This window comes from Bos javanicus, chromosome 16, assembly GCF_032452875.1.
Source record: "Bos javanicus breed banteng chromosome 16, ARS-OSU_banteng_1.0, whole genome shotgun sequence".
Classification (NCBI taxonomy): domain Eukaryota; kingdom Metazoa; phylum Chordata; class Mammalia; order Artiodactyla; family Bovidae; genus Bos; species Bos javanicus.
In genome coordinates this window covers 62930054-62956416 of record NC_083883.1, presented here as the reverse complement: position 1 = coordinate 62956416, position 26363 = coordinate 62930054, and the positions used below count along the sequence as shown (strand labels likewise).

Sequence of the window (26363 nt, the reverse complement as noted above, 5' to 3'; positions counted from 1 at the left end):
ATGTCACCATTTGGGTGACAAAAACAAACAAATCAGGCTTTGCTAATTCATCTAGCCCTCCTTGGCCTCCAACCTTATCTAGTTTGACACAAACTATTTCCTTTCACTGATGCATTTACTTTCTACAGACATAATTTTAAAAAAAATTTTTAAAGCACTGAAATTTCCATCCTGACATCCACTGGAATGCAGAGGTGTAGACCTGACCAGCTGGCCATGTCAGTCTCAGCAGTTTCCCTCAGGTTTTATTAATAACAGGAAACTAAAAGTTTTAGTGAAAAACACTTTTGTGGATGGGAAGGGCCTCAGAAGTTGGCACTTAGGCTATTTAATATTGGACATTGTCAGATTGGGCTAAAAATCAAATTGCCTAAATTGACTTTAGAAAAGGGAGTTTTAGTGGCAGGTTTCAAGAAACTGGCAGACCACTGATATTAGTACCTAACAGCAGTCTTCTGATGTGAGGGAGAAAGCTTAAATGTGCCTCTCTCCATAATTAATGAAGTCAGCAAACAATGTCCCCAGTCTGCACAACTGGTATTAAGAACCACATCTTCAATTTTCCAGGAGGACCATAGGTGCCCTCCTCCCACTTCCCTCACAACCCGGACAGGCGATTTACACACAAGGAGGCAGTGAAGTTGCTTCAAAATATTTAATACGTGTTAGACACGTAAAGTTACATTTTTATACAAAAGTCAATACAACGAAGGAGAAAATACTGTACAAAAACCTTGTCAGTTCCCCCAACCTTTATACAACAAAGACTGGAGTCACTATCTACAAAACCATAGGACCTTTCCACTTAGGGCTTCTGTCTGTAAACTTTGTTTCCTTAAACACTTTTTAAAAGCACTGTGTAGTAGTTCTGATCTAGAGCTTTTAAAAAATAAATCTTTTCTCTATAAACTCCATTATTTCCAAGCTTGAACTCTTCTGTGAAGTTCATCAAGTTTTTTTTTCCCTCCGTGAGGAAGACAAGGGCCGCTAACAGTCCCTTTCCCCGAGTAATCACAGGGTATAAACGTTTCTTCAGTGACAGAGAAAGGTGGGGAAGGAGAGAAATAATACAAGTCTCTACTCCAGACTAAATCCCTCTAGTCCGAGGAAATCCTGGGAGGAAACGCCGCTCCTGGCCTCGGTGCAGTTCTAGCTTTCATGTAAGAGGTGTGTGTAAAGTCCCTTCCTCCCCCGAGAGCGAACGGGGAACTCCCCGGCCCCGGCCTTTTTCGCCGCTTCCTTCTCGGCGCTGCCGGCAGAGGAAAGTCCCTGTCTGCCCCAATCTCCTAAACCGCGGGGAAGGGGTGACGCTCTCCAGAGGGGCAAAATAGCCTTAATTCAACGAGACAAACTGACATACACAGACACAGACACTAAAGTCCACGATCGCCGTCCTCTTCCAATAAGTCTCCCACTCCGAAGTCTCCAGAGGAGACCCGAGAGGCTCGGCCCAGGCGGCCGCCAAGCCCAAGGGCAGTCTGTGCCGCCCGGCGGCACCCGCTCGCGCTCGGCGCCGACGGCCTCGGGGGCGTCCTCGCCGCCGGGAGAGGCCCAGCCCTCACGTCGGGACGCCAGCTGCTCGACTTCCTCTCCGCACGGGGTCCGCGGGGGCTCAGAAGGCCACGATGGCAGTGCTCCAAGGGTTAATGTCTCTCAGCACCGGCTTATCGCAGCAGATCTGCCCGGGCTCGGCGGCTTCCGGACCGCTCTCCTCTCCCTCCGCTTCCTCCCGGCCGCCCCCGGGGCTTTTCCGTAAGAGTCCCGAGAAGCTGGAACCGAAGATGCTAATGAGGTTAGCCACGTTACCGGTCTCCATCTCCTCCTCCTCCTCCGCGGCCGCCGCCGCCCCGCCCGGCTGCTCCTCTGAGTTCCGGCGGGGTTTCTTGAGCGGGGTCGAGCCGGGCGCCGGGCAGTCCGCGGGGCCGCCGCCCACCCCCGCCGCGCCGCGCTTTCTGGCACAGACAGGGGGTGACGCGGGGGGCTCAGCCGCGGCGGGGCGCGGCGCGCGGCAGCCGTCCACGCGAGGGGCCGCGCTCAGCCTGTCCTCGTCCCCCGGGGGGCAGCCGCAGGGGCCGCGCGCTGCCTCGGGCCCCTGGGGGAAGACCCCCGAGACTTCGGCGGGACCCCCGGCTCCTCCGATCGCCGTCTCTCGCGGTCCCTCCACGCGGCGCCAGGCAGCTTCCGGCGCCTCCGCCTCTCCGCCCTGAAGAGTGTCCCCGGCGGCCGTCACCGTGGCCGCGGGCTGCGCGTCACCCGCCCTTGGCACTTCTGGGACGGCAGGGCGCTCCGGCTGAGGCTCGGGCTCCGGCCAGGCGGCACGGCCGGCCGGCGGAGGTGGCTCCCCCCAGCCCGCGGGTGGCCCGGCCGCCGACTCCTCGGGCTGCTGCGGCGGCGCCGGGGCCCCCGGGTGACCGGCCAGGTAGAGACCGGGGCACGGGTCGCTCAGGTAGACCTGGCGGGCGCTGCGGAGCACCAGCGAGACCAGGAGGTTCTTGTGCAGCTTGATGCCGCCGCGCTGGACCCGCGAGTTGTAGATCTTGCCCAGGGAGATGCTGACGATGCGGTGAGCCTCCAGTTTGAACTCCATCCTGCCTCCTCCTTCCCAGGGCTGGCGCGGAGGTGAGGGGGTGAGCCCCGGCCCACGTTCCGAAGCTGAGACGGGAACAAGAAGTACCAACAAGTCCGCCACGGGGGGTGGACCCTCGGTCTGTGAAGACTCTTGAAGAGGCTCTGACGACGCGCTCACTAGCCTCCACGCCCTCCCACTACAGTAACACAGCCAGTTTCCCGTCCGGTCGCTAACTGAAGGCAAGCTGGCCGCCCGGCCCCTTATAAAGGCCTCTCGACAGCCAATCGCGAGAGGCCGCCAACCGTTCCGGGGCCATGGGCGCGCCCTCGTGCGCCTCGAGCGGCCAATCAGAGACCGAGGAGGGGCGCCAGGGCTATTCGAACGTTAGTCCCGCGGAGAAGGTTCTTAAAGGGGGAGACGCGCGCGACCGCCTGCAGGCGGTTACCCCAGACAGAGCTGCGAGCGCCGGTGATGCGGAGAGCGGGACAGCCACGGTGTTGTTTGGCCTTAAAGGTGCTGGCCTGTGCGCTGCTTCCCGGAACCAGAGCGAACTAAACCATTCGAACTTTCATCCGAGTATCGTGGTGGACTTTGTTCGGCAATAAAGCCTCGATCCTTCCTGGATCAGCTCTCCTCCCATTCCCACCCCGCACCTCCGTTTCCAAGGCGACATACACCTGTAAGCTCCGCGCAACCTAACAGAAATGGAGACGAAGGCAAAACGCGGCACAGGATTCGCCTAGATAACATACTTTTGCTACAAGATATTTAGCAGATATTAATCTTGGATAAGTCCCTTGCCTCCTAAAGTCACATACACTCTAGTACCTGTCAATTTTAACACCGAAGAAAGAAAACGGGGGTTCTAAAAGTTCCAAAGTTTTTGTCTACTCAGGAAGGTTTTGTGTCTACCTACAAAGTTTTTGGTTTTCTATTTAAGCTAGTATTTATCACTTTGTTCTCTAGTTTCTAGAACCAATACAGTTGTAACATCAGTTACAGTGAACCGGTGGTTCACGTTCTTGACAACGATTTTTCTTCAACACTAGGACTGACCAATCCACCCTTGGGGGAAAAAAAATCTAACATGTTATAAAAGTACAAATAGAGAAGTCCTGTATTCCCATCATGATGTCATAATTTTATTTTGTGTCAAGGAAAAAATTTAGGGGAAGAGTGTTCCAGAATTTTCTGGTCAGTCGATGGCTTAGTCTATTTACTGATCCTTACACCAGAGGGTTGTCCAGGGTCCTAGACTGGGTTCCTGAGAGTAAATTTGAGTTAGTCCCAGCTAAGCTCCACCACAGACCTGCCTGATGCTGGGTAAATAACCTCAGGATGCTTCAACTTCTCCAAGTCTAAAAAGGAGAAATCACATACGCATCTGCTCTATTATGCAGTATCTTCCCATGAATGACAACTCTCATCCACAATCTGAGTCACCAAACTAAGCACAGTTTTCCTGAAGTCCATGTGGAACGCTAGCCTGGTCTTGCATCAGGATTTGGCCAAGTAATGTATTTAGTTGGGAAAAGTACTAGTGAAAGGCAGGTTTGATTAAGCTAATTCATAATCAGGATGTGATAGCTCAGTAATTATCTATCCTCACAACTTAATGATGATTACAGACACTAGTCCATAAGACCCAGAGTTCCTCTTCTCTAGAAATTTTCAGCTCACCTAAAGAAGGAGATAAAAGGACAACACAAATAATTGCAAAAGCAAGCCGTGTGTTTCATGTAATAATGAGCATTTTTTTTCTTCTATTTTCTCTTTCTTTGAGAGCTAGTCATCACTATAAAACACTAAGAACACAGGCTCTGAAGATAAGCTTCCTGAGTTGCAATCCCAGCTCTACTTTTTGCCTGCTGTGTGACCTTTGCAAAATTAATTCACTTCTCTGTGCCTTTGTCTTTTTTGTCTTAAAATAGAGATCATAGTAATAGTGCCTACCTCCTAGAGCTGTTGTGAAGAGAAAACAAGGTATCGCATGCTAGCAATGGAAGTTTAGAGCATCACACCTTACATGACCTGGGGTGGAAAAAGACAAGGAAAGGAAGGATCCTAGATGGAACAAAGAATTTGTATTTGAGGAGGGTGTTGAAAATCCCAGAGGTAGGGTCCACAAGTTCCAAGCAGCAGGGGCCACTGAGTCCATTGTCAGGAACACTTCATTTGGCAGGGGTCCCAGGCACCTATAGTAAGTGGAAAGACTGGAAATAGAGGCCGGGGTTACATGATAGAGGGTTGTGGATACCTATGAGAAGATGAGGAATCTAACAAAGACTGTTTACTAAGGGAACCACAGAACGGATTCTAGAACGGTCAGCACCCTTAATTGCCACTCAATTATAAAGGGGACCACTTAATTATGAAGATCTAGGGGGACTTTAGGCAAAGAGTAGTAAAGGTTGAACCAGGTGGAGGTAGTAAGAATGAAAAAGGCAAGAGACAAAAGGAACTTTAGTGATGATCTGGATGCTCTCCCCGACCCACACTGGTCCCTGACACACCAAGCCTTCCTGACCCACCTGAGCGGGGAGTCCCCCCATCCTCCATACAGCTTCATCACTGTCCCTGGTACTTCTTCCCATCATGCCTAGGGCTGCTCCCCAACTGCCCTCTGATCATAGGCAGGAGCCCATCTCATGTTTGTAACCAGGAGATACTGAAAATATTTTACAACTGTAGGACACAGACACTGACCATCTGGTCCTGGAGGCCCTTCCAGTGCAGGGGTTTGGGGCAGGCACCTGCAGGAGGGGCTGTGTGTCCTGAAAGAGGGGCACTCAAGAGTTTCTGCCAACTGGTATGGCAGCATTTCAAGGTTATGACATCTGAGGTGGCCATACCAAGTGCATGGTGCTTTAATCACTAAGTCATGTCTGGCTCTTGAGACCCCATGGACTGTATGTAGCCCACCAGGCTGCTCTGTCCATGGGGTTCTCCAGGAAAGAATACTGGAGTGGGTTGCCATTTCCTTCTCCAGGGGATCTTCCTGACCCAGGGATTGAACCCAGGTCTCCTGCACTGCAGGCAGTTTCTTTACCAACTGAGCTACCAGGGAAGCCCACCAAGTGCATACACACTTGGATTAATGAATTCCACTACAAACAAAGCTAGTGGAGGTGATAGAATTCCAGTTGAGCTCTTTCAAATCCTGAAAGATGATGCTGTGAAAGTGCTGCACTCAATATGCCAGCATATTTGGAAAACTCAGCAGTGGCCACAGGACTGGAAAAGGTCAGTTTTCATTCCAATCCCAAAGAAAGGCAATGCCAAAGAATGCTCAAACTACTGCACAATTGCACTCATCTCACACGCTAGTAAAGTAATGCTCAAAATTCTCCAAGCCATGCTTCAGCAATATGTGAACCGTGAACTTCCTGATGTTCAAGCTGGTTTTAGAAAAGGCAGAGGAACCAGAGATCAAATTGCCAACATCCGCTGGATCATGGAAAAAGCAAGAGAGTTCCAGAAAAACATCTATTTCTGCTTTATGGACTATGCCAAAGCCTTTGACTGTGTGGATCACAATAAACTGTGGAAAATTCTGAAAGAGATGGGAATACCAGACCACCTGACCTGCCTCTTGAGAAACCTATATGCAGGTCAGGAAGCAACAGTTAGAACTGGACATGGAACAACAAGACTGGTTCCAAATAGGAAAAGGAGTACGTCAAGGCTGTTTATTGTCACCCTGCTTATTTAACTTATATGCAGAGTACATCATGAGAAACGCTGGGCTGGAGGAAGCACAAGCTGGAATCAAGATTGCCGGGAGAAATATCAATAACCTCAGATATGCAGATGACACCACCCTTATGGCAGAAAGTGAAGAGGAACTAAAAAGCCTCTTGATGAAGGTGAAAGAGGAGAGTGAAAAAGTTGGCTTAAAGCTCAACATTCAGAAAACGAAGATCATGGCATCCGGTCCCATCACTTCATGGGAAATAGATGGGGAAACAGTGGAAACAGTGGCTGACTTTATTTTTCTGGGCTCCAAAATCACTGCAGATGGTGATTGTAGCCATGAAATGAAAAGATGCTTACTCCTTGGAAGGAAAGTTATGACCAACCTAGACAGCATATTGAAAAGCAGAGACATTACTTTGTCAACAAAGGTCAAGGCTATGGTTTTTCCTGTGGTCATGTATGGATGTGAGAGCTGGACTATAAAGAAAGCTGAGCACTGAAGACTTGATGCTTTTGAACTGTGGTGTTGGAGAAGACTCTTGAGAGTCCCTTGGACTCCAAGGAGACCCAACCAGTCCATCCTAAAGGAAATCAGTCCTGAATATTCATTGGAAGGACTGATGCTGAAGTTGAAACTCCAATACTTTGGCCACCTGATGCAAAGAGCTGACTCATTTGAAAAGACTCTGATGCTTGGAAAGATTGAGGGCAGGAGGAGAAGGGGACGACAGAGGATGAGATGGTTGGATGGCATCACTGACTCAATGGACATGGGTTTGGGTGAACTCCGGGAGCTGGTGATGGACAGGGAGACCTGGTGTGCTGCGGCTCATGGGGTCGCAAAGAGTCGGACACGACTGAATGACTGAACTGAACTGAATAATGATATTGTTGGCCAGGCCCTGAGCTCGCCACTGTAGAGGCATTATACGTCATCCTTACAAAGTTCTGAAAGTAGATGTCTTTATCTCCATTTACAGGTGAGGAAACTAAGACTCTAAAAAGTTAAGTGATTTTCCAGAAGTCATACAGCTGTAGATGGAAGAGAGTGCACTTCAGCTCTGAATCTGTTTAATTCTAAAGGCTGGTGAGTTTGGGGCTCAGGGGCTAGATTACCCTTGTTTCACTTCTTGCTGTTGCCTTTAGGAAAGTTATTTCACATCTAGGTGAAATAAGTAAATCATGTTTTGTAATGGGCAAGTTATTTCATCTTTCTGTGCCTCAGCCACCTATTGTATACAATGGGAATTATAAGCATACCTACAGTGTTTAATACAGTTCTGAGTACCACACAAGTATTTATTTCTCATAATTGTTATTATTATACTAGTGCCTAGCTCAGTACTAAGCACATAGTAGGTATACTGTTAGCACTTGTTGAATTTTGAATGCTTTTTTTATTATACCAACTAGTAGGTGCTCAATAAATGTCTGCTGCTGCTGCTGCTAAGTCGCTGCAGTCATGTCCGACTCTGTGCGACCCCACAGACGGCAGCCCACCAGGCTCCCCCATCCCTGGGATTCTCCAGGCAAGAACACTGGAGTGGGTTGCCATTTCCTTCTCCAATGCATCAAAGTGAAAAGTGAAAGTGAAGTCACTCAGTCGTATCCTACTCTTAGCGACCCCATGGACTGCAGCCTACCAGGCTCCTCCATCCATGGGATTTTCCAGGCAAGAGTACTGGAGTGGGGTGCCATTAGCTTCTCCGCAATAAATGTCTACTGACTTCAAATTGAGCATGATCGCTGTTATTGTCAGGAGTTCCTCAATCTTGAGACAGTAAAACAGAACCTTGAGAACTCATATCCAGAGGACCTGAGCTCTCAGGATCAGCAAGCTTCATCTTCACCTGCCAAAAAAGTGGGAAAGTATAGAATGTATTCTTCTAAGCTTTAGAAAGCAGTTAGAATTTGCTGTCATCTTCAGGATTTTCTCAGTTAAAAAGAGTAATTGGTAGCATGATGAGACTGGGGGTATCAGATGGACAGAGCAAGCAACTGCTTTAGAAGTGGCCAGAGGATGTCCATGAAGTCTGTCTTGCCCTTCCACCCCATTTATCCATTGGGCACAAGCAACTTAGTACACTGAGTGTAGTCGCAGCTATCCCCACTCAAGTACTGTCTAAGCTCTGATCTGAGGATTCGTTTTAACACAAGGCCTGTCTGCCTACTTCTACTGACTTTATTTCTGGTTTGCATGACTAGGCATTATTATCAGATGATGACAGAGCTAATATTGCCTTAAATGGGGTCTAGTCAATATAAGAACAATGCAAACCCGCTAGGGATCATGGATACAATGTTGTTATGTAGTAGCTACGACATGTCTGACTCTCTTGCAATCCCACAGACTGTACCCTGCAGGCCCCTGTGTCTATGGGATTTCCCAGGCAGGAATACTGGAGTGGGTTGCCATTTCCTTTTCCAGGGGATCTTCCTAACCAAGGGATAGAACTCACTTCTCCTGCATTGGCAGGTGAATTCTTTAGCACTGAGCCACCAGGGAAGCCCCATGCATACAATAGCTCTGTGATAAGTAACCATGGTTAAGAAGTGGGCAAGTGAAATACAAATTATCTGCACTGTACCTACCTTTCAATGTTTGAAATTTGGAATTTGAGAGGAGTGAAAGTTGCTTTATGTAAATGAGTAATCATTTGTGTGACATCCCCGTTCTTTAGGAGGAAAACTCTACAAAAGCATACTATAAGCACTTTTATGTAAATAATACTGCCCTTGCTCTTCTGAAACAGGCAATCCTCATTTCAACTTTCTCTCACTATCCTGGCATATTTTACATCTTTTTTTTTTTCCTTCTTGGCACCTTGACAACTATAAAATTTCTTTATCTTCAAATAGCATTCGACTAGGGGTGGACATCAAAACCTGACAGTCTTCTTTTTCCTCCTCAAAGTTCCCTTTCTGAAACTGTTACAGCCCCAGCCCCCATCTTGTCCTAAATTTTGTATGTTAGTTCAGAGAAACTTAGGTTGTTCTTATGATCACTTTTGTCATACCTTGTCTCCTTTAATACTCCAAAGAAAAACAAATTCCCTCAGTAAGTACAGCATTCAAACTCATTCAAATGACCGTGGTACCCTCTCAAGTCACAGAATGGGAAAACACCACTGTAGAAAACCCTAGTCCTGCGCTGTTCAATCCTGTAGCCCCTAGGCCAATGTGGCTAGTGCCACTGAGGAACTGAATTTTGAATTTTATTTCATTAGCATCTAAAAAATGAAATAGGATAAAATCCTTTTCCTGAAACCCAACTTGATTTTGCCATTTTAAAAAATACTTATTTATTTAGGCTGCCCTGGGCCTTACTCGCTGCAACTCACAGTATTTTCACTGTGGCACGCATGTGGGATCTAGTTTCCCAACCAGGGGTGGAACCCAGGCCCCCTGCATTGGGAGCACAGAGTCTTAGCCACTGGACCACCAAGGAAGTCCCGACTGTGTCATATTTTCTTTTATTTGCTAGATTTTTTTGATGTGAACCATTTTTAAAGTCTTAATTGAATTTGTTACAATATTTTTCTTTTAATTATTTATTATATTTGGCTGCCCATGGTCTTAGTTGTGGCATGTGGGATCTTTGTTGCAGCATTCGAGATTTTTAGTTGCAGCAGGCAAACTCTTAGTTGTGGCACATGGGCTCTAGTTCCCTGACCAGGGATTGAACCCAGGTCCCCTGCACTGGACGGCAAAGTCTTAACCACTGGACCACCAGGGAAGTCCCTGTGTCGTATTTTCGAAATTTGAACATTTAGCATCCAAATCGATGCTGTAATTGTAAAACACATAGCCGATTTCAAAGAGTTAGTATCGAAAAGAGAATGGTAACATGTTGAAATGATAAAATTTTGAATATCTTGGGTTAAATAAAATTATTAAAATTAACTTAACCTGTTTCTTTTTACATCTGTGGCTTAAACTATATTTCTATTGGACAACACTGCCCTATGGATAATAAAGGGATTGGGAGGTGTGGACATATAAATATGCATGAGCATATTGTGAGCAATTAACAAATGTCCTTGATTGGTGAAGGGGGAGAGCAGAGGAAAGATAAAATGAAAAGGAAATGAAACATGAAACACTTAGATGGTTGTAGAGGTGAGGAGAAAAATCAAAGAAAAATATAAAAACAACCGAGCTGACTGGCCAGAAGAAAGTTCTTTCTAGAACTGAGAAGTAGCCACAAAGTTAGTGAAGCCCAGTTCTCCTTATCTGAATATGATAATACATAAATTATCACAATATTATTTTAAAATTCAAAATACAACCATGCACACTTAAATTTCAGAGAGAAAATGTACTCACTTGGACAGCCTCATTTTTGTGCGTTTGTAGGGTGTATTGATTCTTTTCAATTCTGAAGTCCACCTGGAATTGCAGGACCATTTGTTTTTAATGTGCCACTTTCCTGCACAAAAACCTTCAGTGGTTCCCCATGACCTTTATGGCAAAAATCCAACCCTCTGGCCTGGTCCCCAGAGCACTACACAATACACTGTTAGAGACAAATAGCCTGGAGTGGAACAGGGGACAGAGCCTGGCTTCTTACCAGCTGTGCATGGGCAGATTTGCAGGTGGCCCTTGTCTTATAAAATTGGACAGTTGGACTAAAATCAGTGGTCCTCAAATGATGGCTGCATATTAGAATTACCTGGGGAGGCTTTAAATCTGGAGTCTTCCAGCCCTCACCCCAGATGACTCAAATCAGAATGTCTGGAGTGAGACCCAGGCAGTGGATTTTTTTAAAGCTCAGTGTGCAGCCATGTTTGAGAACCGGTGGCCTAGCTGATTCTTTTAGGATCATTTCAGGTTTAGAATTCTACGATTCTACGAATCTAGGCCGGAGAAGGCAATGGCACCCCACTCCAGTACTCTTGCCTGGAAAATCCCATGGGCAGAGGAGCCCGGTAGGCTGCAGTCCATGGGGTCGAGAAGAGTTGGACATGACTGAGTGACTTCCCTTTCACTTTTCACTTTCATGCATCGGAGAAGGAAATGGCAACCCACTCCAGTGTTCTTGCCAGGAGAATCCCAGGGACAGGGGGCTGCCGTCTGTGGGGTCGCACAGAGTCGGACACGACTGCAGCGACTTAGCAGCAGCAGCAGCAGCATGAATCAAGGCAAATCTTTCCAACCCTTCTCTTAACCTGAGCAATATAAATGACCCTCCTCTTCCTCAGCTGGACAGGTCTGATCAAAGGTATATATCTCATCTCCTACTTCCTCAACAGAATGCACTCTCTCTTGCCCAAATGCTGCACCATCACCTCCTCCAGGGAGCCTTCCATGCCCGCTGGTGTTTGCAGTGTGCTCACTTGGGCACGCGTACTCTCTCATAACCCAACATTCATTTGTTACTTAAAACCACAATAACCACTTGTTATCTTATGATATCTGTTTTTTTCTTTTTTTGTATTTTATTTACTCACATGTCATTTATTTAACTTTGATGTGGATATATTTATTTCCCAATAATATTATAAAGTGCGGAGAAATGCTACATTATACTTTTTTGCATCCTGTCTCCACAATACCCAGAAAACTGAGTATTGCTATGTACATATCAAGGGATCAGTAACCATCTGATAAACTAATTAATGGGTTCTCCAAATTTGAGACTAACATATTCAAACACAGCCAACTAGATTAGAGGGAAGAGTACCTGACAAATTATTCTAGTGGCAACATTAACCAAACTATCACTGTGAACACATTTTATCTTACCCTGGCTTACAATTATTCATGACCCTAAGCTCTACCATTTCCCTGGAAAAGCTATTTTTACATAAAATAAAGTGAGGTTTTTTTGATAGTTTGTTTTTTCTGCAATGCTATTTACAAGTGTGGGATATTATTACTGAGGAAGTAGTTACTTGCCTGCGTCCGTGAAAAGTCGCTTCAGTCCTGTCCAACTCTTTGTGACGCTATGGGGGGCTGTGGCCCACTAGGCTTCTCTGGCCATAGGATTTTCCAGGTGTGAATACTGGAGTAGATTGCCATGCCCTTCTCCAGGGGATCTTCCACAACCAAGGGATCAAACCCACATCTCTTGCATCTCCTGCACTGGCAGACAGGTCCTTGACCACTAGCGCCATCAAGGAAGCCCTAGTAGCTTTCCTGTTAGTCACTCAGTCATATCCAACTTTTTGAGACTCCATGGACTATAGCCCACCAGACTCCTCTGTCCATGGAATTCTCCAGGCAAGACTACTGGAGTGGGTAACCACTCCCTTTTCCAGAGGATCTTCCCAACCCAGGAATGGAACCTGGGTCTCCTGCATTGCAGGCAGATTCTTTAGTGTCTGAGTCTGTTCTTAATTAAACATTACTGGTTACCAAAAAGCCTACTGGGTATCAGCACCTCGTTTAGGGGCAATATATATCTCTTTCAGCCAATAAGAAAGCCTTGCCTCATCTCCCTGCTGCCCTTCTAATTGCTGTAGCCAATGGAACAAATTCTAAATCACCAATCAAGTCCATTTTAGATCAACACAGCTGATCTAAATTTCAACATGAATGTTCATTCAGTTCAAAAACCCCAAATCACTAGCCCATCTCATGCTCATTTTGACTAAGCAAATTCTGAGTAAATTTATACAGACATATCCTCCAGTATAAAAGAAAGTTTCAGATCTGCTCTCTAACCAGGAGCTAGTGTGTGGATTAGCATATTTATATTTATAAGGCAGCCTGAGTGCTTTTGAGGAAAAATGAATGTAAAATAGGAAGCATTCTCATACCCATCCCTGCACCATTATCACTTCTAAAGTTCTTGGAGTTCAACTCCTTTCATACTAAAAGATAATTCTTTTTGACATTCCTTGAAAATATAAAAAAAATCATTGTGTGTGTGTATGGGGGGAAGTGTTCTTTAAAAGTCAGGTAGGTCTAGATATCCTTCCCTTAGAACGGGTCAAGGAAGAAAAACCAGTTAGAAAATTTTTTGTGGCATTGCCCTTTTAAGAAGCGTAAGATTTTGGTTCCCTTTTGCTTGTAGGCTGACATAAAGCTTATGAAGTTTCAGAGTCACGTGGGGGGCCCCTGAGGTCAGAGTCCTGAGGAGCCGGTTCTCAATGTGGGTCATTTTCTGTTTGATTTTGAATTTGTCCATGCTGTGATGGACTGAGTGTGTGTCACCATGGATGTTCTGATTAGTGTGCCTGGGTAGAATTGTTTTCCAGTGTGTCAGTGGGTGTCGGCATGGGCAGGGGCGGGCAGAGCTGGGGGAAGGGGGGGGGGCGGAGGCGGGGTGGGGCGGGTGGCGCGGGTATGCCAAGGGATCTGCTTAGTTTGGCCACAGCAGTTTGAATAAATGCTGCAGTCCCCCTGGATAACAGAGACCCTGATATTTCTTCCATCGTGATGGGATTTTTGTTTGTTTGGGATTTTTTGGTTGTTGTTGTTTGTTTTGAGGCTTATAAACAATTTTAAAATTACTTTGATTGGTTCTTGGGCCAATATTATGTTTCCAATTGGGCAGAAGAATTTTTTTTTAGACATTAGATTGTGTGCTTGTGCTTTTGAGGAGGAAAAGAAACCCCTTATTCCCAGCTTCTCCCTCCCCATCTCCACCCCCCGCCCCACAGATGGGAGAGTAAAACAGAATGAAGGAAAGGGTATGGCTTTGCCCCCTCTTTTTTTTCTTCCATGAGATCTAACTAGACTGGAAGGGTTTGACAAACAATTAACAATCCTTCCCACTCAGCTGCTGTTTCCCAAAATAGCATCTCCTTGGCTGCCAGGGTAGATGGGGGCCTTCCGGGGAGGAAGGCACAAAGGTGCCCTCTTTATGAAGCCTGCATCTCTGTGAGATCTTGAAGGCAGAGGGAGAAGCCCAGGGGATTAAATTAGCAGGCAGCCCAGGCTCCACCTGGAAGGGAAACAGATAATAGGCTTTAAAGACAGGAAACAGCTTGTGCTCCAAAATAATAATTTTCGAAAGCAACACATGATGGATGCTGGGAAGGTTTTCTCCCCACCTCACACCCCCAGTTCATAATTTCGAAGCAAAATCTCTGTTTAAGATGCAATTCGCGGTGAGTGAGTCAAGTCCTCTGGTATTCCTGTAATTCTGCTCCACGTCGCCCCCATGTTGGGAAAGACCATTCCCGCCAGCTTTTTTCTAAACCTGACTCCCAGTGACAGAAATTGCTCAACACCAGGTCTGGAGAGATCTGATTAGAGCTGGGGTTGCTGTTTTTTTCTTTTTTCTTCCTCCTTCCTTCCCAGCCTTGTCCTCTTTCTTTCTTCTCTCTCTGATCTCTCAGCCTGCCATTTTTACCTCTTCCTCGTGCTTTTCTGTGAAAGATGACCTCTCCCGCTCCCACATGTCAACTTGCTCTGCCGGCCCGAGCTCGCTGGGGTCCTGAAATGTCTGCTGTCGTGAGAGGGGGTGTGGATGGGAAGGGAAAGCACAAGATGCCCTAAACAAAGGAAACAGACTAGCAACCTGCCTTCCACAAGGTCGGGAGCCTGAAGGTAAAGGAGAGAAGCGGAGAAACAGAAGGACCAAATACGCCCCCAAAGGATTAAACGTTTATACATATCAAATTGGATTCTAGGTTTTGCTGTTTCTAAATTTCCTTGAAAATATACCAAAAGGGAATTAAAACAGTTATCAAGAACTGTTCCATGAACTCACTCACAATCGGCCTCAGCTGCTGGAAGCCATGGGCTTCGTTCCTTTTGTGTTGAGTACATGCTTCCACTCTAACAGTAATGTTCTGGCTCATGGTCTGATCATACAACCGTGTCCCTCCGGACTGGAACTTCCTTGAGGTTGTTAGCAGATGGGTCTTTATCCTCAGTGCCTAGTACAGCATTTGGTCAAAAGAAGGCATCAATGTTGGAAGTGCAGGGGTGAGTGGCTGGACAGATGGACGGACGGATGGATGGATGGAATACATAGTAGAGGAAGACACTTGGAACATTCAGAAATTATCCCTTTTTCTCCTGATATTTTAGAAAAGGGATTATACAATTGGCAAACTTTCTTCTAACATACAAACAAAATAGAAAAGTGATGTGAGTAACTTTGACCTTCCAGCAAGAGTTGTTCCTCATGCACACTCTTCAGCACCTAGCAGTGTACATGGCATGCACAGGGTTACACTAAGCACACATTTGTTGAATTAATGATTTAGGAGAAAGACGGGTATCCTCCCATGAGGAAAGTTTCCAAGGAAGAGGATGGAGGAGCAGTATATAGCTCCATAAATGTAAAGTGTTATGTGACTTTATCTTTTTCAGCCTTGACTTTGTCAAACGTCTTAAAGAAGAAAAATACCTCATGGAGTAAAGGGATATTCTGGAGACCGGAGAAGGACTTTTAGAGTAAAGAGAGGAATATATGCTGTTATATTTCCAAAGGACCCTCCCACAAAGGCATCTGCGGCTGACTCAAATGTTAGATGTTAGGATCCAGAGATGCTTATGTTCTTTTTACCTTGGCAAGGACTCTGCCTGATACAGGGATGTTAATTAGAGAGCAAAGTTAGTGCCAGGATTAACAGTCAAAATAGAGTACTTGCATCTCAGAGAGCACTTCTGTCCTGACCCAAATTGGGTGGAGGGGAAGGCTGTGTGAATCCATAAAGGACTGGGATGATTCTAAACAAATATGTGATTTTCTGATACGTAACCAGGGCTTCCTTGGTGCCTCAGATGGTAAAGAATCTGCCTGCAATGCAGGAGACCCAAGTTTGATCCCTGGATTCGGAAGATCCCCTCGAGAAGGAAATGGCAACCCACTCCAGTAATCTTCACTGGAGAATCCCATGGACAGAGGAGCCTGGCAGGCTATAGTCCATGGGGTCGCAGAGAGTCAGACACCATTGAAGCGAATTAGCACGCATGCAATCAGTATTTGGTATAACAACAAGATAGCTTAAATTGGGATTTGTCACTCAGCTAACTTTTCATTTTCTAACTCCTCTCCCATTCCCCAAGCCCTGCCAAAAAAAAAAACAACAAAAACCATAGGAGAGCTGAGATTTACAAAGGCTAGGAGATTTACCAAGCTCTGAACACAGAATATGCCTGGGAGGTTTTAGAAAGAGCAGTTAATTGGTTGGCTCCCGAATGTGTTAATCCTGAGCAAAGCTGTGTTACTACCTCATTAGCACATTAATTCTACTGACTGTTCTCTGCAGTCCTGTATCACTTAATATCCTGGGCATTTCTGGAGGTGGTTTTACAAAATCAAGTTAAACCGACTATAACTGCAAACTAAGACTCTTGGCTCAAAAAAACTTCCTTTAGGAACACTGTAGATTAAGAAAAGATAAGGACATAAGTATGTGCCTGAAATATTGAGCCTGGTTCTTTCTTCTCTGCTCAGAAAACCTGTGGTTGGCCTAGACATTGTCATGGTTCCTGGCCTCTCCTGTAAGAAGACAGTGAGAGGTGAGCAGCGTTCCAACCCCACCAGCTATGCTGGAAATGGTCTCTGGGGCCAGTGAAGGATTTGACGCCCCCACCTCCACACACCCTCAACCGCTCTCCCTGTGGAGCAGAGTGGGCACACTTAAGGTGTCACGTTTGCTCCAAAGTCTTCTCTCATTCAAGTTGAAGTTCATTGCCACATGGATTTCCATGCAACCTATTTTTTGCGTATATTTTCTAGAATTTTCCTCAAATGTGTCTTTCTTCCCATTCATTTATAAAATTGTTCAAGGTAGGGACCTTTTTTCAATCTGTCTTTCCAGTGGAAACCACCAGCTTACTGTCTTATATCTAATTGTTGTTCAGCTGCCAAGTTGTATCCGACTCTTTTGAGACCCCATGGACTATAGCCTGCTAGGCCCCTCTGTCCATGGGATTTTTCCAGGCAAGAATACTAGAGTGGGTTGCCATTTCCTTCTGCAAGGGATCTTCCCGACCCAGGGTGCAAACCCGAGTCTCCTGCACTGGCAGGTGGAGCATTTACCACTCAACCGCTGGGGAAGGCCTTGTATCTAATAGGTACCCCCCAGACACATCTGTTGTTTTGAATTTTTGAGAGAGAAAGACAGCAGGGGATTATGGAGATATCACTGGGTGAGGAGTTAGATTCTCACAGGGTTCTGCCACTAGCTGGTCAGGTGACCCTGAGCAAGCCATCCTAGACTTCACAGTCTAGGATCCTAATCTATGAAGATGAAGTTCATCTAAGGTCCCTTCCAGCTCCAACACACTAGAAAAAGAGGAACAAAAAAGACTTTGCGTAGCCCAATTTTATTTGCTGAGTTAGTGGCAGTGGAGAAATATTTTAAGGAAAAAGGAGTTGAGATGTTTCCTAAATATTTCCAGCGTTTATTAAAACCCCGCAAGTTTGGGTTCCAAACTAACAAAATGTGAGAGAACAGAAAGAGCCAACGCAATATTCTAGTTAACTCTTAAAAATAATTATTGGACGCCATTCATCCAGTGAAGAGGCACGGTGACTCATGCTGGGCCACATGCTGGGCCCTGGGGCACCTGGTACGCACCATCAGCCCCATGCGATATATGACGTGAATTGACATCACTGAATACACTTTCTTCCTTGAAATTGCCTTTCTTGGCTCCTGTGATGCCACTCTGTAACACTCTGAACTGATGGAAAAGTAGTTAAGGATACAGCGATATAGAGGATGAGTTTTAATGTATTCTTTTTATTTGTTCATTCAACAACTATTTTTTTGAGCCAGCTACTGTCCTCGGTGCTAGAGATACCTCAGTGAACAACACAGACGCCTGTAGTTCCCTCTTTCTGGGGCAGATGTTGCTTTGTTAAGGGTTGGATAGTGGCTGGAACTCCCCTACTCACTCCTATCTTACTGTATATTACCTTCTTCTGTAACTACTAGAAGAAAAAGCAGCTCAAGCCTCTTTCTCTGACACCATGAGCCTTGGTCTCCAGTACTGCCCTTGCCCCCTCCTCAAAGAATTTGCCATTTTCAATCCTACCCTTGTCCTATTGTAGGACCAATCAGGATGAATTTCTATTGTACTCTTACCTGTCTGTCTTCCCTACAAGGAAATGAACTGCATCACACCTAACCACATATGCAGATCAATTCCACGAGGATCTGCCCCTTAAGGAACTATGCACTTAACTGGTTTATTCATTAGCTTGATCAGTACAGTCATAATGGAAAGCATTAGTCATAACTCTCAGGTCACTAAGAGCCACAGAAAATGGGTGATGTATTTGTAGACTCAAGGTACAGCTGTGAGCAACTAGAAAACAGCCACTGCAAGGGAACTAACTTGAGAACCCAACAGTTAGAATGGCTGAAGGATAATCAGTCTTAAGACTGTGCAAAAAGAGGCTTAACATTCAAATCATCTTGAGCTCCTCACCACCAAGTGTTTAGTATTGTTGGTCATATAAGTCAGTGATGCTTACCTTGCCTTGGGTGAGGGCGCTTTCAAATGGCAGCAAGATCCAAGCACCAAATACCTTACACTTCTTCTATTATGGGGTTTTAAAACAGTAGAAATGTTCCAAAGACTTCCCAAACAAATGATTTTAATGTTGTAATATGAAATTACCAAATTCTAATAAGACAGCTTTTTCAGATTACTCCATTGTTAATGGGTCTCCTTAAGTGTCTTAATTTTACAATCTTACTGATTGCAAACGAAATGGAATTTTTCGAAAAAGGGATCTGGGGGTAGCTATGATAACAGGCACAGATCACTTTAACAAGCTAGGAGTATCAGTCTATTATCTGGCTAATATCTATGTGGAACTTGTTTCAAAGAAGCCAAATAATTACAAGTATCATAATTACAAGTGGCTTTCATTTTAGAAATATTTTATTTTGAAATAATTATAGATTTACTGGAAAGCACAAAGATAGTACAGAGAGGTCCCATGTACCTTTCACCAAGTTTCCTCCATGGTTACAGCTTACATAATTATGGTTAATATGGAAGCCAAGAAACCAGTACTTATACCATATGTGAGTATCAGTTCAGTTCAGTTCAGTCGCTCAGTTGTGTCTGACTCTTTGCAACCCCATGAATGGCAGCACACCAGGCCTCCCTGTCCATCACCAACTCCCGGAGTTCACTCAAGACTCATGTCCATCGAGTCAGTGATGCCATCCAGCCATCTCATCCTCTGTCGTCCCCTTCTCCTCCTGCCCCCAATCCCTCCCAGCATCAGAGTCTTTTCCAATGAGTCAACTCTTTGCATGAGGTGGCCAAAGTATTGGAGTTTCAGCTTTAGCATCATTCCTTCCAAAGAACACCCAGGACTGATCTCCTTTAGAATGGACTGGTTGGATCTCCTTGCAGTCCAAGGGACTCTCAAGAGTCTTCTCCAACACCACAGTTCAAAAGCATCAATTCTTCGGTGCTCAGCCTTCTTCACAGTCCAACTCTCACATCCATACGTGACCACAGGAAAAACCATAGCCTTGACTAGACAGACCTTTGTTGGCAAAGGAGTTGGTCATAACTTTCCTTCCAAGGAGTAAGTGTCTTTTAATTTCATGGCTGTAGTCACCATCTGCAGTGATTTTGGAGCCCAGAAAAATAAAGTCTGACACTGTCTCCACTGTTTCCCCATCTATCTGCCATGAAGTGATGGGACCAGATGCCATGATCTTCATTTTCTGAATGTTGAGCTTTAAGTCAACTTTTTCACTCTCCACTTTCACTTTCATCAAGAGGCTTTTTAATTCCTCTTCACTTTCTCCCATAAGGGTGGTGTCATCTACATATCTGAGGTTATTGATATTTCTCCCGGCAATCTTGATTCCAGCTTGTGTTTCTTCCAGTCCAACGTTTCTCATGATGTACTCTGCATATAAGTTAAATAAGCAGGGTGACAATAAACAGCCTTGACGTACTCCTTTTCCTATTTGGAACCAGTCTGTTGTTCCATGTCCAGGTCTAACTGTTGCTTCCTGACCTGCATATAGGTTTTTCAAGAGGCAGGTCAGGTGGTCTGGTATTCCCATCTCTTTCAGAATTTTCCACACTTTATTATGTTATTTTATCACATGTGCAGATTTGTGTGACCAGCACTGTAGTCAAGACACAGGTCTATTATCTCTCACATGCCACCCCTTTATAGTCACATCCAGCCTCTTTTCTCCAACTACCCCTAACCTTGGCAACTACTAATCTGTTTTCCATCTCTCAAAATTTTGTCATTTCGAGAGTGTTGTAGAATGGAATTATGTAGTATGTAACCTTTTTTTTTTTTTTTTTTATTCTTCCAATTTTATTTTATTTTTAAACTTTACATAATTGTATTAGTTTTGCCAAATATCAAAATGAATCCGCCACAGGTATACATGTGTTCCCCATCCCGAACCCTCCTCCCTCCTCCCTCCCCATACCATCCCTCTGGGCCGTCCCAGTGCACCAGCCCCAAGCATCCAGCATCATGCATCGAACCTGATTGGCTTTCTTCATTTAGCATAATACTCTTGAGGTTCATCCAAATTATTGCATGTATTAATAGTTTATTCTCTTTTTCTGCTGAGTAATATTACATAGCATGGATGGATGACTGTTTTATGGAGGGACCTTTTGGTTGTTTCCAGTTTCTGGCTATTACAAATAAAGCTGCAATGAGCAATGTGTACAGATTTCTATGTGGACATAGGTTTTCATTTCTCTGGAGTAAATTACTAGGAATTTCACTTCTGGATAAGTATTTTTAGTTTTTAAAGAAATGGCCAAACTATGTTGCTTTTACCGTTCTGTGCTCTGTAAACAACGGTGAGCGATCTGGTTTCTCTTTCTCTGCATCCTCACCAGCATTTGCTGTTGTCACTGCTTTTCATTCTTGTTCTTCTTATAGGTGTGTCCTGATAATCTGTGGTCTTAATTTGTATTTCCCTAATGACTAGTGATGTTATGTTATAAAGATATAAAGTTTGTGATTAGTTTTAGCATTTCTTTTGTCAAATCATTTTATTGTCTCTAAGCCTCAACTTTCTCATCTGTAAAATGAGAGAATTTAACTGTATAACCCCTAACCTGACATCCCAGTTTGAAAATCCTTTGTATCCCTGGATCTACCTTGGATGAGTTTGTTTGCAAGTTGAAGAGCTTTCAGTTTTCCCTTTGTGCATCAGCTCTTCCCATCTGCCAACAATTGCCAAGGAATGAATCTTATCCATGGCCTTCACTGACATTTCCATGAAACACATGACAATTCCCTATGTGCTTCATTCAGCATTTAAGTCACATCACCAAAGGCTGAGCAAAAAGATCCAGACTTTCACAAATTTATAAGGGACTTTATTAACTTTCTGATTCATTGTAAAGCTGCTTTGATTCCTTTGTTCCCAAGGTTCACTATGGAACATAGTTTTTGCTTTGTTAATTTTTATTTGTTTATTTTTGGCTGCAGTAGGTCTTGGTCGCGGCTTTCTCTACTTGTGGCGGGTGGGGGTTCCTATCCAGTCATGGTGCTCAGGCTTCTCATTGCAGTGGCATCTCTTGTTACGGAGCACGGGCTCAGTAGCTGCAGCTCATGAGCTCTGTAGTTGTGGCACATGGGCTTAGTTGCCCGATGGCGTGTGGAATCTTCCCAGACCAGGGATCAAACCTATGTCCTGCATTGATGGCCGGATTCTTTTTTAAAAAAACTTTGTATTTTGTATTTGTGTATAGTTGATTAACGTGTGTGTGTGTGTGTGTGTATTTACATAGGTATTTACACAGGTATCCATGCTGGTAAAGAATCTGCTTGCAATGCAGAAGACCTGGCTTTGATCCCTGAGATGGAAAGATCCCCTGGAGAAGGGAAAGACTACCCACTCCAGTATCCTGGCCTAGAGAATTCCATGGACTGTATTGTATTAGTCCATGGAGTCACAAAGAGTCGGACATGACTTTCACAGGTACTCATTCTCTCTCATACATAGACATGTATCCGTTCCACCCCAAACTCCCTCCCATCCAGGTTGTCACATAACATTGAGCAGAGATCCCTGTGCTATTTCATAGATCCTGTTGGTTATTCATTTTAAATGTAGAAAAATGTACATGTCAGTCCCAAACTTCCTATCTCTTCCTCATATTTTTCCCCTAACCCCGGCAACTTTAAGTTTCTTTCCTAAAGCTGTGAGTCTGTTTCATAAGTAAGTTCATTTGTATCATTTCTTTTTCTATTTCACATACGAGAGATGTGATATTTTCCTTCTCTGACTTACTTCCCTCAGCATGATAATCTCTCGGTCCATCTATGCTGCTGCAAGTGGCATTATGGAATTCTTTTTAATGGCTGAGTAATATTCCATTATGTATATATTTACCACATCTTCTTTGTCTATCCCTCTGTCGATGAACATCTAGATTGCTTCCATATCTCGGCTACTGTAAACAGTTCTGCAGTGAACACTCGTGTGCATCTATCTTTTTAGACTGTGTTTTTCTCTGGATATCTGCCCAGGAGAGGGATTGCAGGGCCATATGGGAGCTCTATTTTTAGTTTTTTAAGAAAACTCCATACTGTTCTCCATTGTGGCTGTACCAACTTACATTCCTACCAGCACTTTAGGAGGCTTCCCTTCTCTGCACATCCTCTCCAGCATTTATTGTTCGTGGATTTTTTGATGATAGCCATTTTGACTGGTGTGAGCTGTTACCTCATTGTAGTTTTGATTTTAATTTCTCTAATAATTAGTGATGTTGAGCATCTTTTCATGTGCCCTTTTTTTATGGCAGGTAGATTCTTAACCACTGGACCACCAGGGAAGTCCTAGAATATAGTTTAAAGTCAAAGTGAAGTCGCTCAGTCGTGTCCGATTCTTTGCAACCCCATGGACTGTAGCCTACCAGGCTCCTCCCTCCATGGGATTTTCCAGGCAAGAGTACTGGAGTGGGGTGCCATTTCCTTCTCCAGGGAATCTTCCCGACTCAGGGATCGAACCCGGGTCTCCTGCATTGTAGGCAGACGCTTTACCATCTGAGCCACCAGAGGAGCCCTTAGAGTAAATGATACCTTATAATTTTCATCAAGTATCAGTTGAGTGCCTACTATGTGCAGATAGGGTGAGGTACTGAAAAGAGCACAGCTCTCTATGGAGAAGGACCTGGGTTCGAATCATGCATCCGTCATTTATGAACTCTGACCTCATCAAGAAATGTAACTTATCTGAATTTCAGTGACATGGAGATAAGACCTGCTGCTGAAATTATGATGAAAAGAGACCATACATGTAAAGTGCCTAGTTCACAGTAAGTATTCCGTAAATGGTAGCTATGATTATGTGGGGCACAAGGCGTAGTTCCTGGAGAAAACCTAGAGGAAGAGACACAGCATGTGGCACACACTGTGCCAAGTGCTTTCACACACACACACACATCTCCTATGACTCCCACACTAACACCAGGAAAGAGGTACTTAACTGTTTTTTTTTTAAAACTGAGGCAAATGAGGTTGAATTCAGACTGTGTCCTTAAGCAGCTTCCAGGCTAGCCACAGAGATCAGCTGTGCAGAAACAGATAAATTTCAGCACAGAGTAGCCAGTGTCCTTTGAGGGGCAGAGCCAAAGGCACTGAGGGATTGAGAAAGGGAGTGGATTCTGAGGACTGGCCAGCTGGGGAAGGCAGAAGGAAATTAGAGGATTAGAGCTTCCTCTGTCTCACTGGACATCTCTGAGTTCCTCGATGTCACCACCACAATTGCTGTTGACCTTGGAAGCCCAGCACAGCTGCTGCGGCAGGGGGAGGGGGGTTGAAGAGCGGGAGGGCAGCCCTGGGCTCTTCCAGCCCTCCCCTCTCTCTCTCCTCCCCTTCACTAAAGCAGTACTTATAAACAAGCCTTCCTATCTCCATTAGGCTCCGGAGTTCTATCCAACCTGTGTTTTTCGGCATTATCCCCAAAGGTCATTGTCAGAATTGTATTTCTTCTATTAACATGAAGCCCAGGGTCTATTTTACAGAAATACATTCCAGATTATCTTCCCTAGAATCATTCTCTATCATGTGAGCTTGACTTGCTTATAAGCACATGTCTGGGCCATTTCTGCACTTGATTTTCAAAACATCATTGGGTACCATTTTCTATATAGTCTGGCTCATAGTAGGTATTACAGAAAGTCATTTAATCAATATGCACAGTTATTGAATATCTACTATGTGCCAGGTACTGGCGTCTCGGGCCTCATGGAACATACATTCTATGAATGGCTGATTAACAAATGAAGGACATATGAATTTAACTTGAGTATCAATATCTGTGGCAGATTATTAATGAGAAATTGGAATAAATACACTCTGGCTTTAATCAAAGTATGGTGTATGCAGTGCCACACAAAGAAACGACTAATTCATTGTGGCAGAGGCCAATCCTTGAAAATGGCATCACTGGGCCTATAAACATGTCATCTTGTAGACGAATCACAGGTCTGTGAAGCTGGGCAAGTTTACAGATTTTTGAAATTTGATCTCAATTTCAGTTGCAAAGACCTAAATTGGGTTAGAGCAGCTTGCCTTTCATCCTCAACCCTCCTTGTTCCTCAGGGATCAATGACTAATTCAGCTTTTTAAAAGTCAGATGGCAGGCAGCCCAAGTTCTCAGCCTCTGGGGGTTACATCTGGTTTGGTGACTTCCGTGGTGCGTCACGCGGGGGCCACATATCTGCAGCCATTATGTGAGTGATATGCAGAGTATAAGCGTTGGAATCTTTTCAAGTACGTCAAAGGGCTGTATTTCAGCAGCTGATGAACTCCAAATGTTTTATTTTTTATTATTCCAGATTTTCCTGGAATTGTCTCACCTTTTGAGTTTGTGTCGTCTCTGTGTGTTCCCAGGATTCTTTATTTAGGCTACTGTCATCTTGCTGTTAAAAAAAAAAAAAATAGAGCTTTTACTCAGTTCAGTTAGCAATGTCACCTTAGAATCTACACTGATTCTTCAAAAAGGGAGAAAAGCAGACTGCTTTAGCTTGGGAGTGAAAGTCTCATTTCTTCCTTGGTTTCACTTCCTTTTCCATTCTGGTTTCCATTCCCATTTCATTCTGGAGTCTCCTGTTCCCTGAATTTAGTTTCCATTTAAGAAGCTATTTTCTCAGAACCTGTTTTTCTCCTTAGTTGTTGCCACTTTCTGGCCCTGGTTTTGCATCTTCAGAGGTCTGGCTGCTGCCACAGCACTTGCCTTAGCCCCAGCCTCGGCTTGCCAGGGCTCCAAGCCAACTCAGCTTTACTGCTGCCACTCAGCCGCTCACTCTGACTGTCCAGCTCCAATGGACTCAGAACCTTCTGGTCCCAAACATTCTCTCATACCCAACCCTCACCGCGGAACAAAGGCAGATGCTCCTACTGGGTGCTGCTGCTGCTGCTGCTGCTGCTAAGTCGCTTCAGTCATGTCTGACTCTGTGCGACCCCATAGATGGCAGCCCACCCGGCTCCCCCGTCCCTGGGATTCTCTAGGCAAGAATTCTGGAGTGGGTTGCTGTTTCCTTGTCCAATGCATGAAAGTGAAAAGTGAGAGTGAAGTCGCTCAGTGCAGCTAACCCTAAATGGGAGGAAGCAGGAGAGGAAAATATACACACGATCAATTCTCTTTAGCACTGTTTCCTATACTTCATAGGTGATGAGTAGGAATTGATGGAATTTGTATTTCAAGAATCTTCGTTGAGTTTCCCTGGTGGCTCAGTGGTAAAGAATCTGCCTGCCAATTCAGGAGACACGGGTTCAATCCCTGGTCTGGGAAGAACCCACTTGCCACAGATCCCACTTGTGTAATGTGTGTGCCACAACTGCTGGGCTTGTGCTCTAGAACATGGCCCTTGTGCCCTAAAGCCTGTGCTCCACAACAAGAGAAGCTGCCTCAATGAGAAGCCTGCACATTGCATCTGGAGAGTAGCCCCTGCTCACCACGACTAAAGAAAAGCCTGCACAGCAAGAAAGACCCAGCACAGCCAAAAATAAAAATTAAATAAATAATTTTTTAAACTTGCATTATTAACTAAATACTTCCAAGTGATGGTAGAAAGGAAATTTCAGAATCCTTAAGAATAAAAAAAACATATTAAGTATCAGATATTTGGGTCCCCAAGATGGCTGAGTGATAGCCACCGATTTTTTTGTTTAGTCACTAAGTCGTGTCTGACTCTCTGCGACTCTGTGGACTGTAGC

The 26363-nt window shown here is 44.8% G+C and overlaps 1 protein-coding gene across 1 annotated transcript; it reads right to left on the bottom strand.

The window, feature by feature from the left end:
* Window positions 1–641: 641 nt before the first annotated feature.
* IER5 (immediate early response 5) lies at window positions 642–2587 on the bottom strand. Its single transcript, XM_061383393.1, has one exon. It carries the CDS (start codon window positions 2585–2587, stop codon window positions 1613–1615), a length of 975 nt encoding a protein of 324 aa, XP_061239377.1. The 3' UTR covers window positions 642–1612.
* Between the last annotated feature and the right edge of the window lie 23776 nt (window positions 2588–26363).

What these genes read in the sequence shown, in the direction of transcription:
- IER5 (XM_061383393.1), bottom strand. Translation starts at nt 2,587, where the DNA reads ATGGAGTTCAAACTGGAGGCTCACCGCATCGTCAGCATCTCCCTGGGC.